The sequence below is a fragment of the Petaurus breviceps genome, unplaced genomic scaffold (assembly GCF_028583685.1).
Source record: "Petaurus breviceps papuanus isolate PSGF00001 unplaced genomic scaffold, PetGlider_PUasm1.0 90804, whole genome shotgun sequence".
Lineage (NCBI taxonomy): Eukaryota > Metazoa > Chordata > Mammalia > Diprotodontia > Petauridae > Petaurus > Petaurus breviceps.
This window is the reverse complement of record NW_027187348.1, coordinates 8,908,306-8,923,993: the sequence shown is the minus strand read 5'-3', so window position 1 is coordinate 8,923,993 and position 15,688 is coordinate 8,908,306. Positions and strand designations below refer to the sequence as shown.

Here is a 15,688-nt window from a genome sequence, read left to right as displayed (position 1 = left end):
GTTGACATTTCCACCAGTGTTGAATGACTTTTAATATTCCTAGGGTTATTAACACAGATGGGCCTTAACCCATGTTTTTATGTCCATGGACTTGTCATAAAACAAAAGTTATCTTTTCTTTTTTGGTGGGGTGGCAGCAGGATGACAGGAAACTAGAGAATGCAGCAGATGGTTCATATGAAGTGTGACTGAGGTAGTAAGACCACTTCCATCTTTAGGTTAACCCAATGTAGTAAAATGGGCCAGAGGGAGAGACAATTTACACTATCAAAAGAAAAACAGAATACAATTTTAATCTGCTATCTGTCTGCCCATTCTGAATCAGGCACTTGTTCCTGCCATATTAGCTTGAGTATTCTGAGCAGTTTTTTCCATTGTAATCACTTTCTAAAAAATCATTTTCACACATTTCTTGAGATACATCAATCCTTCCGGCATTCCTCCATGCACACATTATGATGCCCTGTCTATAAATATAAAAGACTTTTATTATGTCCATTAACCATGTACATATGTGTTCCAAAAGTTTCCTGACACGCAGTCATTTGTGGTTTTTTAATTATAAACAGAAAATATTCCCTAGAAAAATAAAGGAGAAAGCTCATAAATATATCTTTATACATTTGAGTTGGATTTGCATACTTAGGAACGATTGGCTAAATGGTCTTCTGAGCCCTGAGCCACAGGAAGTGTGCGTGCATGTGTTTATATACACAGAGACACATCTACGGACACACATGCAATTAAATCCATGCATCCCATAGAACTTAAACATCTGTAAATGCTAATATGGTTGTCCTAATCATATTTTGTTTCTTAAATGGGAGAACTTCCCACCCCACCCCCTAGGTCTGCTCACTTGAAAAATTCAATGGGAATGAAAGCAAGGCCCAGTAAATTACTTGACAAATTAAGTCATATTTATTGAATGCGTTTTATTTCAACAACCAAAAAATTCTAACAGCCTAACAATGCACATAAGTTAAAAATTAATTATCACTTAGTGATAACAAAGATAAAGTTGATTTACATGGAAAAAAAAGAACATTTACAATATGTTAATCCTTATTCACATTGTTGATACTGCAATAAAACACAATTTGTTTTTTTTTATTTCACAAAAAAGGCGGAAAATTGTGCTTTGTCAAGAGGCACTACAAGAGAAAGTTTCTTTTTCCAAATAGATATTATATGACAGATATTGAATAAATAGACATATATGCATTGTAATTCGCAAAGTTCTGGCAAGACCACAGGCTAAAATGCCCACAGATTCACTTTGAACCACTGCAGACTTGGCAGTGAAATTAAAAATAAAAGGCAAGACTTAGCATTGAAAAATACCTAATAAATTTTTGGTTGAAGTGTAAAAGATACCAAATGCTGATGCCATCAATAGATGAACCACCTTGCAAGAGCTTGGCAAAAATCATTTTCCATTACATGTACATAGTGATTTCAGCAACAGTGTAAGAAGACAATTTTGAAGGAGTAACTCTGAGGAGAACATAGAGCAGCAACCATTGGAACTTGGGATCGAAGCTGCAGCATACTACAGAAAAAGAAAGGATGAGCACTAAGGGCTTCGTAGCAAACAACCATCCTTTTGCAAAGGTATGTGACGTTCATGTCAAGATAAGTTCTAAACATTTTTATTTGAAAAAGTACAGGAAAATGTCCCTTTAAAAACTCCAGAGGTTACTGAGCAGCTAGAATTAGCTTGTATTGCAACATGTCTTCTCCCTGTATATTGTAAGTTCTGAGTAAATATCTACACATAGAGGTTTTTTTTTTAATCCTACCTTTTATACCTTTCAAATATATAAATAGTATTAACAGTTATATTACAATGCTTGTGTAGTAAACAGAAAATAACTTTCGAAGTGATATTGCATGAGGTCTTTGACAAGGTTGCATGAGAACACAACTTAAAAAATCAAAGCACGAGGGATGACTGCCTGCCTGCCACTTGAAAGCAGGGATTCCATTCACGTAGACTAGCAATGAAAGGGAAGTCTCCTCTTGGGATTATCAATGGAATTAGGAATAATGTTACTGAGGTTTGGGGTGGGGAGAGATGAAGCTCTAAGAGACCAGGAATACTAGGAGAATGGAGCTTGCCTGCTCATTCCATGGAAGAGTCAATATGCACAAGTCCTGTTGGCCTGCTGGAATCTTTGTGCTAGCTAGCTAGGTCACTGCAGGGTGCGGTGCAGGGGAAAGTATTCACTAGTGACTCTTCTGAAACTCCTTTGTTTTTCTTTGCCCAAAGCTGCACAATTGCTTAGCAAAGGATTTCTCTCAGGAGGGCCAGCCAACATTGGAAATGGGCTCCTATGGGTGACAGTGACAGGAAATGTTTAGTTTCACTGACAGAAGGGCTGAAGCAGAGGTAGCCCACGGTTACCCAGGGATAACTGGAGCAGAGAGAGACCAGGTCTCTGAGCAAGGAAGGCTTTCGACTGCACGTTTTCTTTTAACAGAATGTATTTCTTAGGCTGTAGTTTTCTCACTTACCATTCTACAGGGAGAAAAAAGGATTTTTTTTTTTCATAAAAAAAAGAAAACATTTTTATGTGATTAGAATTACTCATTTTAAGCTCTGAAGCTGAGAACAGGAAAATAAATACCATGATAAACCTTAGTTTTATAGTATGAATTCCATGCAGCCAATCTCAAAATGCTATTTTATCAAGACCTCACTAGTGGACAAGCTTTTCCATACTGAAGTTCAGTTTTGCTTGTTTTGACTTCCACTAAAGTTCATCTGTTCACTACAGGAAGGACCAGTTGAGTAACGGAACATGTTGAATCATTTTAAGTGTGCATTGTGTCTTAAAAGTAATTGGACTTTGTCTTCTTAAGGTGCCCTGATTTTTTCTTTCCGCTTCATTTTCTTTTCTCTCTCTTATTTTGGCAGTGTTGATTTATTTTGTTAAATAGATACCTCAATAATTAACCATCAAGCTGCCAGCTAGGAAGGTAGAGAATAATAAAAAAAAAAATCAGGGACAAACATAGAAAATAAATAGGAATTCAAAAAATGGTCACCACACCCTGAGAGCAGGCGGCAGTTTATCAAAAAGCCAAAGCAACTCATTGTGAAGTGGTTTAATACATAAACAAGTCTTGTCTTTAAGAACCCATTTCACAGTCTATTCTTTCAGATTGTAAAGTTCTCTGTCCCATGCAATTTTAATATATATATGTAAATATATATATATGTACATATACATATACACACACACTTGTAGTTTCCTTCATTTGTTTTATAGATCTTTTCTTCCGAGAACTTGCTTTGCATTTCTTCCATAAGTGCAAGGTTAATGAAGGCATAGTTTTATGTGATTACAATTATTATTCCAGTCAAACGTAAAAGTGTAACACTCAAGTGTCTGTGTCAAGATGATGACTAATTCAGCAATACTGAACTCATTCAGTCTGCACGTGTATCTCGTGCAACAAAGAAATGTCAAAAAGGGGAAGAAAAATTTTTAAAAATATGAAAAACAAACCTAAAAACCAAAACAAAATAAAAAAGAAAATAGAAACAGAAAATCCTTGGACCAATGTCTTGCTTTCCGCGTTGTGATTTCACATTATCTCTGGTCAATTTCTGGGGGAGCCGGCTTGTTTTTGTCAGCATTTTCCTCCTCAGCTTCCACTTTGTACATTTCCTCCGAGCCTTCTTCACTCTCATTCTCCTCTGATTCAGTCAGCAGCTCTTCATCCTTGTACTCAGCGACATCAACCCCAGTGCCCAAATGCTCTTTTAATTTCCCATGGTGCTTCACGTGGTACCGCTGGTTCTGGAAGAATTTGATGATGGTGTGTTTGGGGAGATCCAGCTGAGCAGAAAGGGTATGGATAGCCTCCTGGTCAGGGTAGAGACCCACATCATGAATAAAGCTTTGAAGGATTCCCAGAGCCTCTAAGGAGATCTTGGTGCGAGACCTGGGCTTTTTGGCACAACTGTCCTCAGCAGGAGGAGGTGGAGGTGGGGCTTCTTCTCTAGGAGGGGAACTTTCCTTGGCTGGCTGAGACTGCTGTCTATGAAGAACCTAATAATAAAAAAAAATAGATATTTACATTTAGTTTATATCTGGCAAGTTCATATCTGAGAGAGAGAGACAGACAGACAGACAGACAGAGACAGAGAGAGACAGAGAGACAGAGAGAGAAGAGAGAGAGACAGAGAGAGAGAGACTGACTTTAAAACTCTTGGACAATGACCTCCTAAAATATGGAGATAATGAATATTGAAATTTATGTTTTTAGGAATCTAGTTTCTGCTGAAATTAAAATTCCATTGAACAAACGTCAATTTGTACAAAAGAAGACTGAGAGAGAATGCCATATCACTGGTACTCCTTGAAGCAACACTGGTATACTGGCAGCTAAGCAGAAGAAAAAGCATATTTTTCTGTTTTTATTTATTAATTATAGTTTAATAATAACACCATTATATAACAAGATAGGCTTAATTTTTTTTTTGTTAGCATGGAAGTTCTACAGACATATTATGATTCTAATATTCAGAATGTACTGAATAGTTTGGTTAAGTAAGTGTTAAACCTAATTATACAAGTATTTTTGATCATAGCTGTAGTTCTAATCATTTAAACATGGTCATCTTTTGTTATTATAAATATTTAACAATAGCATACATTTATGTGGTACTTTACAGCCTAGAAAGCACTCTCCCAACAATAACCCTAGCATTCTTTTATGTTTTATGTGAACTTTTAAAAGTCTGACTATTTAACAAGGCTCTTTCTAGAGAAAGGGGAAAATCCAATTTGCCTAAGTAGTAAACAAAGAGAGGAAAATTCAACTTCTATTAAAAACAAATATATAGATTGTCTTCACTTTCCCCACGACTATGTACCACCATCTTTCTAGCTAAAATATTTTAGCCTGCAAAGCTGGTGCTTCAATTAAAGAACAAAAATTTGTAAAAAGTAAATAAATAAAATAAAATTCATTCATCTAACACAGCCCCAAGGTCACAAGATAGTAAAATGGGTTGCCACTAGAATTGAAGTGGCAACCTTTTGTCGGGAATTAAATAAAATATTTTGTGCAAATTCAGTAAACCTCATTCCCTAAAAAACAACACAATAAATGAAAAAGATTAAAACTCTCTTTATAACAACAAAATCAGTCTGAAAGATGTCAAAAGCATATTTCTAATAATAAGCTAACTGCTGGTGGAACAGAGGGTTCCAAAACATTGGGTGACAAAACACTTGTACTAAAAACTCATGTGAGATTGACCAATTAAAAAGAATGTTCCTGGCACTTTCTCTATACCATTTTCAACTAAGAGTAATCTCAGGTGGTCCATTCTGGCAAGTTAGCACCAGCAAAAAAGTGAAAGCTAGGGTAAGTCAGCATTCTAATTATATTCAGCAGAAAAAATTCCAACTCCATGTAAGGGATGCACTATTCACATGCGAGTCTTGGTGATAGGCATATTTATAATTCTGATATAATCTATGGACCTGGAAAACATTCTAATAACTGAACTTCTGTAACAACAGGTGAGAATTTTGTTTTGTGATGGGCATTTTAACATATACTTTTACACATGTACACTGTGTAAAATATATAGTCCAAAACCAAATATTAAGCATGATATTAGATAATTGCAATAATTAGAAAACAAACGAGAATTTAAAACCTCCATTTTCTAAATTATGCCTCTCTTCCTAGTGAGGAATCAGTATAAACATTCCACTTAATTGAATAAGTAGACTCTTTTTTGGTTTGTTTGTTTTTTCATTTTCCACAGGTGGAAGAAGATTTTATAAAACTAAATTTTGAAATTGATCTAACATTTGTACAATAAGGTTTATTCATCATAAGTCTAGAAGACAGGTGTATGCATTCTATCTCTTTTTCCCTTTTAATCTGAAATTAGTTTTTAAAAAAAGAATTAAAAACATCTTGGAGTCTTTTCTGACAGAGACCATAAACAAATGAGAGGATATATGTCAACAGCCTATGAAAAAACTTCTGAACTGGGCCTATCCTAAGGCAGCTGCTGCTATAGTCAAAGCAGGTATTAGAAAATAGGTGTGCTGTGCCTGTCACCTATTTTTTGGAAATAGAATCTTCCTAACAGAAACTAACTATATTGAAACATATTAAATGTTTGTTTGGTCAGCAACAATTCTTAAAGCAGGATTAGACAGCATTTTAAGACATTTTGCCCAAGGATGACAATGTGATAAATCTACCATCTTTGAGCAATTCAAAATGCCAAAAATATGGAATGACATTAACATAGAAATGATCTTTTTTGTTCTGATTAAAAGGGAAATCATTGATTCACAAAGAAATGAAAAAAGGGTTGTTTAAAGTATTTAGGTATCTTTCAACAATCTGAAATTTTTCAAAATATGGAAACAGAACAGGCTATTTCAACTTATGAAATGAGTTATGTTCCCAAAGCACATTTGTAAATTTATTACTTAGTATTCAGAATATATTTTCCCACAGAAACATTGTAAGATGTGGTATATATGTTTTCAGGCATGCTCCCAATTGCCCATTAAATCTTGAAATGTAATAGTTCATTAATAATAGGGTATATTATAATTACCATTATAAAATTCATTTAAAAGCTAATTGATGATGCCTAGTAAACATTTATGGATTACAGTTCTGAAAGGTAGAGTGGACACTAGCTCCCACAGGACCAAGTCACTGATTGGGACTCGCAGGGCTTAGGACAGGTATTCTGGCAAGAGAAGGATTGAGGAGCAGAGCAGAAATAAAGTATGTAGCAACTTGGGGGTGAGCAGTTATAGGAAACCATGTCATCTAGGGACAGTTGGATGGGACAGTGTATAGAGCACCATACCTAGTCAGGAAGAGCGAAGATCAGATTGGGCCTCAGACACTTAACTGTGTGACCCTCAGCAAGTCACTTAACCCCTATATGCCTCAGTTCTTCATTGGTAAAATGAGGGCACACTGGAGAAGGAAATAGCAAACCACCACTTAAGTATCTTTGCCAAGAAAACCTCATGAACAAAGTCCATGGAGTTACATAGAGACTGGCATGATTAAATGAATGAACAGCATGTCATCTAGTATGAGTTGGCTTGTTACCACTACTCCACAATACAAGAATATCACTTTTTTCTTATATATATCCCAAGGACTGGCCTGCCTGCTTTCCCTTCTGCTAACATAATACCTTGTACATTATAGGTGCTTAATAAATGCTTGTTGAAATGAATATTTGAATTGGCTATCTATAATTCTTACCAAATGTTTCCTTTCAATGAGCTAAAATCTGATACTCTGAAATTTCTGACTATTAGTCTTAGTATCTTCCCTCTTGGGTTAAGCTGGAAAAGTCTAATCCTTCTTCCACATGACATATTAATTATTGCTTCCTACTAAGATTTTTATGGGAGGAATATGAGGTCAAAAAAACTACAAATATATTCAAAACACAACTTGAAACTTGCTTGCACCCAAACACCCCCCTTAAGTGCAGATACACACTGTTTGCCTCTGGTACCAAGTGATTTTAAAAACAAAATGGACAAAAATGCTAATATGACCAAAGTTGACAAAAAAGATAAAGCAACTCTTCCTAAAGCCCTCAGTGCTCAAATATGTTTTCAAGGCCACAATGAAAACCAGCTGGGAGCCATGTGCAAAATATAATATATGCCTGCAGGGGAGGAAGTAAGATATTAAATGATTAAGTTTAGGAAAATATATAATGTAGTGTACCATTTTGGGGGGTACTCTGGATTACTCACAAGCAAAGGCTATGGCCTTTTTAAAATATAAAGCAAATGACTGGTGATGTTTAAAGTTAAGTAGGTGGTGGTGGGAAGAGGAGGGCCAGGTTATAATAATGTTACACAGGTAATTAGGATAGCTAAGTGGCACAGTGGATAGAATGCTGTGCCTGGAATTATGAAAACCTGAGTTCAAATCCAGCCGAAGACACTAATTAGCTATGTGATCCTGGGCAAGTCCTTTACACCTCCATTTACCTGAGTTTCCTTATCCACAAAATAGGGGTAATAATAGCACCTACCTCCCAGGGTTGTTGTGAAGGTCAAATGAAATAATACCTATAAAGCATTTAGCACAGCTCCTGACATACAACAAGCATTATATAAATGTAGGTTACTAATCACATTCTATTTCTAAGAAAAAACCCTTGGATGAGTAACTCGGATTCAGGTCAAGAACAGTAGTATAAATCTATCAACAGGCAATATGAACAAAAACGAATGTGGATGGTCGTTATTGTTCTATCATTTTAGATCTGCATTTGGCACAACTCAGTATACCTATGACATTCATTTCTACCACCACCGTTTTTATTTTCCCCGAACTACAGAACTATTATGGTTAAACTCAAAGGAAAATATCTCTCATCTCTGTATTACAATAAGTGAGAAGAGCACCAGTGTGATTGTCAGACAACCTGGGTTTTGGATCTGGTTGATGTTGGTTAAATAACATTAAATTATAACTTATTTTAAATATTCTGTCTCTCCAATATTAGTAAGAAGACATTTAAATTGCAAGAAGTATTTGCTATGGCTGCTCTATTTGAATATTTGTTGATATTGTTGAACAAATATGGATAATGAGCTAATTGTGACTTCCTTTTGGGGGACATATATTTACCTATGTAAATCATAATAAAGAATACGGACCATTTGATATAAGAATTGTTTTGCCATGTTTTTGGTACAATGTATTGATTTTATTTTTTTTTTCATTAAGGACTATCTTCTTTCTTTTCTCAAAAACTTAACTGTGCAAAAATATGTTGCATGGAGTTTAGATATCAATCTTTACATTATCTTGTATCAGTTTTTCTATTTCTCAAAATAGGAATTTAAAAAAAAAGTTGTGTTCTCTTTCTACCTGCAAGGTAACCAACCCATGGTATGAATGAGAAGTATCTTATGTATTACTGATCCAGATATAATTTTGCTATCATCTTTCTGAGAAGGGAAAATAGAATTTATGCTGAAGTAGTGGGAAAGAAATAACAAATAAAACCTGGACTTGGAGTCAGAAAATCTGGGATCAAATTCAGGCTCCAATATTTGCTAGTTATGTGACCCTGGACAAGATGTCTCTTTACCTTCCTAAGCCTCAATTTTTCAAGCTGTAAAGTGGAGACAATAATACTTGCCCTACCTACTTCATGGGGCTATTGTGAGGAAAGCATAACATAAAAGTAAGTCATGCTACTTTCCTAGGCCAGTAAAAATGTTAGCAGAATTACAACTAGAGCAGATATCTATTACGATTTCTTCTGTTTATGAAATTTTCTAGAGAAACAACAATCAGGTCTTTTAAAATATAGCAACATAGATGACAAGGAATGTCAGTATCCTCTTATATCACTTGTAATGTACTATCATAACCCTCAGTCTCTCAATTAACAATTTTATGAGGCCTAGCAACAAATAACAGAAATGCTCTACACTGATCACAACTGTCATTCTAAAGTCTGCAAATGGTCTGATGTGCCAAGATTTTTTATTATTCTTCATTTTACCCGACACCATTCACCAGCAATCAAAACCAATCCTCAACATACTTGAATTTTCAAAAATGACTTTTTGGAAGATGTATTACATAGTGTTTCTGATGTACAGCGGCCTCCTCCCCACAAAGGATAACAATGTTTTCCACCCAAAAACTCAACACAGAACCCAAGGGTAAAAAAAAATTCTCCATAAACTAAGCCACTTCAGAAGGGAGTATAGGATCCATGCTGGAGAAATTGGATCAGGCATTACTATCTGGCCTGCTGCTTTTCGATTTAAAATGCTGTCACCTATAAAACATATTCAGTCAGATAAATAGTTCAACACTAGTTCTAACTTCAATTGAATTATTTTCCTTGAGTTAATCCTTATGGTTGTAATTTCACATGCTGACATAATAAGACTGTATTAAAGATTGGTGTTTAGCTTTGTTGCCTGGGGATAGGGGGGAGGAGGTAGGAAAGAGTGAGAGAAGAGGAAGGATTATACTATATCCTAAGGTCAAAACTCAGGAAAATCTGTTATTAAAAAAAAAATCTATGAAGTGATGACAAATTGCAGACTACAGGTGTTAGATTACATTGTGACTTCAGGCAGGTTTAATATAAGTTTGTTTCCTTTTACAATTGCTCTTAGCAAATACTGCTATAGGTAGGGGATTAAAAAAGACAGTACTCAATAAAAGAAGACCATGTCAAGAGAAATCGATACCAATGTGCAAAACGATAAGAAACTGGACATGGAAATGTGTGTTCAGTTTCATCCAGCCTTAGCTTAGTCTGATTTTCCTTTAATATTGTAACTAAAATGCTACTGGTCACATCTTTCTCAATGTAGCCTAATAACATTCTAAAAATACACACCGAGTGTAGAGATCAAAGAAGAGAAATGTGGTATTACACATTGTAATTAATATATTGACAATTTTTAATGGTTTGACTAGTATGATCATTCATTTGTGTGAGTTTTATTTATATTTCAAGGACCTGGGATTCCATAGTCAGTATTTTCTCCATGGAAACAGCTTACTTTGTCTCCACAAACTGGTATCAATTAAACATCCATCACCTGACAGTGGACCTGGAAATGAGCTTCCTGAAGTTTAAAGAAGCTTATTCTCAAACAACAGACAGACTTTTGCTCAATAAGACCCAACAAAGCTTATTCTCTGACATCAACAAGGTCAGGCCACCCCATACCATGAAGAAGCATCAAGTAGAATTTTAATGGTGATTTCTACTAATTATAATATAAACTCCATCAACCAATGCAGACAAGCAACATGTCTATAAATTTATAGTGTTAGAGAGTTTTCTGGATCACTGGGAGGTGAATTCATGGTCACAGAATGATTTTATCTTGGAGCAGAACTGAAACTGAGACCAACATCTCTATAGGCTGAGCCACTCTGCTCTTGAAAGTACCAATATTTGAAGATAAAGATAGCCATGGATTAGATAGATAGATACACACATAGATACATAGATACTATATATATTTTTTTTCATATATAGTATACATTTTAAATATCTCTCCAGATGGAAACACAAAACACATATTTATAACCACATATGAAATAAATAAATATAAATTGCTTTGCTTTTGTTTTTATTTTAAGGGGGAAGCCACTTGCAAGGGAACAGGAAGAGTTTTACATAGAGGGCAATCCTGAACTTTGAAACAAAGTAGTATTCAGAAAGGCATGGGTGAAGATGGAGGGAGTACATTTCAGATGTGGAGGTAGTGGGGGAGAAAGACTGTGAAAATGCATAGGGCCTGGAGATAGAGGGCCATGCATGAAGCACAAAAAGAAGGCCAGTTTGGTCATACTTTGGAAAGATCTATTAATCTCCTGTCATGTGTAAGGCATAATGTTAGGTGCTCAGGAAAGAAAACAGATCAATCGAATCTCTACTCTCAAGGGCTTTGATCTTTGCTATGTCTCTAGAGTAAAAGTTCCATAAGGACATGACTCAGACACTTAAATTCTGCATGACTATCAGCACTTATTAGAATGTTCTTTCTACAGATAAACAAGAACTTATTATCAACCAACCAATGCTATTGGGATCAAACTTGGGGACACCAGGACTGTGTTATTTGTGTTGTTATCCTTCTATATAGGTATGATGAATGATGGTAGATTTTTTTTAAGTTTAATGATAAATAAATGTCTCAATTGAAATGAGAATGTAAGTGATAAAAAGGCCCCTTTAGGTAGAACTTAGACATGTGGTAATTCACATATAAATATTTAATATATTGTAATTATATCCTCCCTTTCACTATCATGACCATCTAAACATTTTTACTGAGCTTTTTAGGGCCTTATATAGGTTGACTGTTCTACCAAAATAAATAAAAATTCCATGGAAAATGCAGCTTTCTAATGATAAGGGAAAGGGAAATAACATAGGCATTGACAAAACTGGTTATAGCTAGAGGTATTCAATTGTTTGTTTGTTTTCCTTAACAGAATAAGCCAAAACACGAGTCTTATAAATGTTGTTTTGCTTTTTTTTTGTTTTGTTTTTTTGATAGAAAGTAGTATGGATCTAATATAAAGCCTTCAAATTAGTATATGGGAGCAAAACCACCATTTTGTTGTTGTTTTTATTGTCTATGACTTTATTGGTTTAGGGAACTCCTGGCATTAAAACACCATCAACCAATGCAGTTGAGACACCTGTCTACAGGTTATGGTTTGAGAGAGTTTTCTGGGTCAGTGGAAAGTTAATTCACTTGTCTATGAGCATCACATAGTCATTTTATCTTTCATAGAACTTAAACTGAGATCAGGGTCTCTATTGGATACGCCACTCTGTTCTTGATGATATAAATATTTGAAGTTAAGGATAGTCATGGATTTATAGCTTTATAGATGGAGTTGCAGAAAAAGTAAAGAATTAGGGTAGACTAGAAAAATGTTATGTGTAATGGCATCAGCAAGTTAAAATTCAAAATGCCTGGGATTTAAATGACCAAAAACATGATTACCAAAGTATGCAAAATTTTCATTTTAAAGAAATGATCCTATTATACTCTTGTACTAATTAAATTAGTCGGTTACTTGGTTTCAAAAGTTTTTTGAAGGCCTACATACAATTTCATTCACCTAGAAAATGTAAGCATATTGAGAGTAGGAATTGTTTTCATTCTTTGTATTTATGTCCTTAGCACCTAGGGCAGTGTTTGTTTCATAGACAGCATCTAATAAATGCATATTAGTTCCTCTTCACTGAGTACCACTTATAGAGAATTAATGAAATCAGAATTCTCCAGTTTTCATTCTTAAATAGATAAAAATTAAAAGCAGGAAAAACTCAAAATATACATTTGTATATTTTCTTTTAAACAATACTAGTAGAAGAAATAGAATTGCTTCAGACAGTTGATTTTTTATCCAATAGGTAAAAATGTTGGAACAAGGTTTGGGGTCTTTTTGACTTTTAAGTGGATAGGGTAGAGAATGGATACAGTTTGTTAAAACAGACTTCATAAGCCCAGCCAAATAGTATGTCAATGCAGACTTTGATAATGATCAGTTTGGATAAGTACCAAGGAGCCAGGATATTTATTCAAACCTCCTCCCAAACTTCTTGGATTTATTAACCCTATGTTGGAAACCTCCCAAGAAATGAAACTCATTTGTAAAAAGTGATTCACATTTTTTTATATTCCCAAATACCAGGGTAATAAGTGTTTATGCCTCCTTTTAATCATACCTCACAAGAAACAAACAAGTCAAGCCAGAGGTGGGACAATAATAACAAATATTTGTTTGTTTATTTCAAAATATCTTTATAAAATTTGAAGTCTGATATTTTTATTTTATGAATAGGTTTAATGATGGAAATCCACAGTGCTATGAATATTAATTTGCAAAATTTTGTAAGCTTTTCTCTCTTTAAAACTGACCCCCAAAAAAAATGCCCCACAGCGTGGATAGGCATCACTAACATTGTTCTACATTCTGCAGGAGCAGAAATAGAGGTACAACAACTTTAAATGTTTTGGTTTAAAATCATAGGGAAGATTTTAATAGGACCAGAATGATTGTGAATATCTACTAAAATACAACATGTGACACCTCTCCACAGAAACATGGAAGAAAAAAAAGTGAAAAAAGTTCTGATTAGATGCAAGGTGAATTGTGTGGAAAGGTTTTAAGTTCTTAGTTCATCTGAAATAATAAACCTCACTTCCAATTAAAATGCAGGAATGACAATGAAAGAACAGAGATTATTTATAAACTAAAAAAGTGCATCTTTAATGAAATAATAGAGTATTAAAAAAAAAACATGAAGAGGTTATAGCCAAACCGTCTTACAATTGCAAATGTCAAATGGGGGTGGTGGTGGTATAAAATAAGGTTGCATTATTTGTTTCTTGTCTCTCTCTCTTAAGCTAAGAAGAGCTGTTTTCCTGGTTTTATCAGAAATTTGCTCAAAAACTTAAGATCTTCCTTGACAAAACTCAGGCAAGTAGAATGTTTAAGGAAAAGACATGAAATCCATAATATTGATGACAAATATGGCATCACTTTAAATGTATAGTTTTCTAGCTACTCAGATTAACTGAAGGGTTTGGATTATCTAAGAAGATGATATGTTTAAAGCAGGCATTTTATTTGAGGGAAGAAAAGACACAAAGTTTTAACACAGAGCTTTTTAAAGTCCCAGAAGAATCTAAATTTTCTTCAATTATTTTTTTTAACACTCAGAAGTCAAAACAACTGGACTCTGATAGTTAAGTGAAATGGTGGATGTTCACCAATAAAGTACTACATCATCAGAATTTATTTTTTGCTTTATAGATGTAACCACCAGGGCACTTAATCCTGGAACTTTAGAAAACTCTATTGTGTGAATCAAACACATGAAAGTATAAATCTGCCTTTTATAAAAAGCAAATCCCCCCAAATGCTTTATAATTAGTCACCATGGTTAAAAACACACACATGCACACATATATTTAGCAAAACCATGTATTATTACATTTTAAGTTTTATTATACTCCTCAAGTCAAATTGTGTAAGTAAAGTCAAATTATCAAAGATGATTTTCTCCACAGAAAATGAAGCAGAGGACAGCAGTCTTTTGGGAGTAGAATAAAAAAAACCTTCTTTATGGCTTAGCTCTTGAAAAGAGTGATGTCACAATGAAATATTACCTAATTTCATTAGCTCTTTTGTTTCCTTCACCATCTATTTCTCTGTTAGATTTAGTATGTTTGGCATGCTTAACTTTCTGAGGATGAAAGGCATGGAAAATGGGGAAAAGTTGGCATTAATATGGACTTCCAAGTTTGAGAGTGCCTAGCACAATAAAACTATTTTTTAAAAAATTATAAATAACTTATTTTTATGTGAGGATTATTATGCATCCCTTTAGTGTTAACCATCTTTCAAATAGAATAAAAGTGTGGTAAACAAATTTATCCAGAATCCCTAAACCACAGTTCTCAAATAACTTCAAAAAGAATTATGTGTACCCTATGCACATCCCCTATCTCACCTCCATTCTTACAAACTTCTTGGAAGCAGGGATGAAGTTAACGTTTGTTTTTGTATCTCCAGTGGCTAGATATAGCATCTTGCACTTGGTGGATGTTTAATTAGTGTATTTTTAAAATTTTAATTCTGCAAAGTATTTTCACAAAATATGATAATATCAGAGTTTAAAAATAAATTTCAGAGGTATAGAATAAGTTGAGATTTAAACCAATCTGTGATTTTTAATAGCTTAAAATCTGTGATATTATATATCAAGCAATGTTTATAATTTAGCGAGAGAACATAGTACATGTCCTCAAGATGCTTATAATAATGATGACTCTGATATACTCTGATATGCTGCAAAGCCCCAAAGGGTCTTGTGAATCATCAGAAATTAAACTGTGCTCAATAGAGCTTCAGCATTAAATCTTTCCTTGGACAACATGAAAACAAGTAAAGTATCCAGGAAAAAAAGATATAATCAGACTGCTGTACTGGACCCTGATCGAATTCTATGTTTAGTTACAGGTGCTACATTTTAGAAAAGACACTTCAAAGCAAGAAAGTATCCAGGGAAGAGATACTTAGTTCTTTATACACACACACACACACACACACACACACACACACACACACACACACA

General features: G+C 34.4%; 1 protein-coding gene across 1 annotated transcript in view; it reads right to left on the bottom strand.

The window, feature by feature from the left end:
- Positions 1-915: 915 nt before the first annotated feature.
- The window catches only part of SATB2 (SATB homeobox 2), a 232,445-nt gene continuing 217,672 nt past the window's right edge, over positions 916-15,688 (bottom strand). The window contains exon 11 of the mRNA XM_069070136.1: positions 916-4,061. Coding sequence (XP_068926237.1) covers positions 3,600-4,061 — 462 coding nt within the window. The 3' untranslated portion in view covers positions 916-3,599. The remainder of the gene's footprint in view (positions 4,062-15,688) is intronic.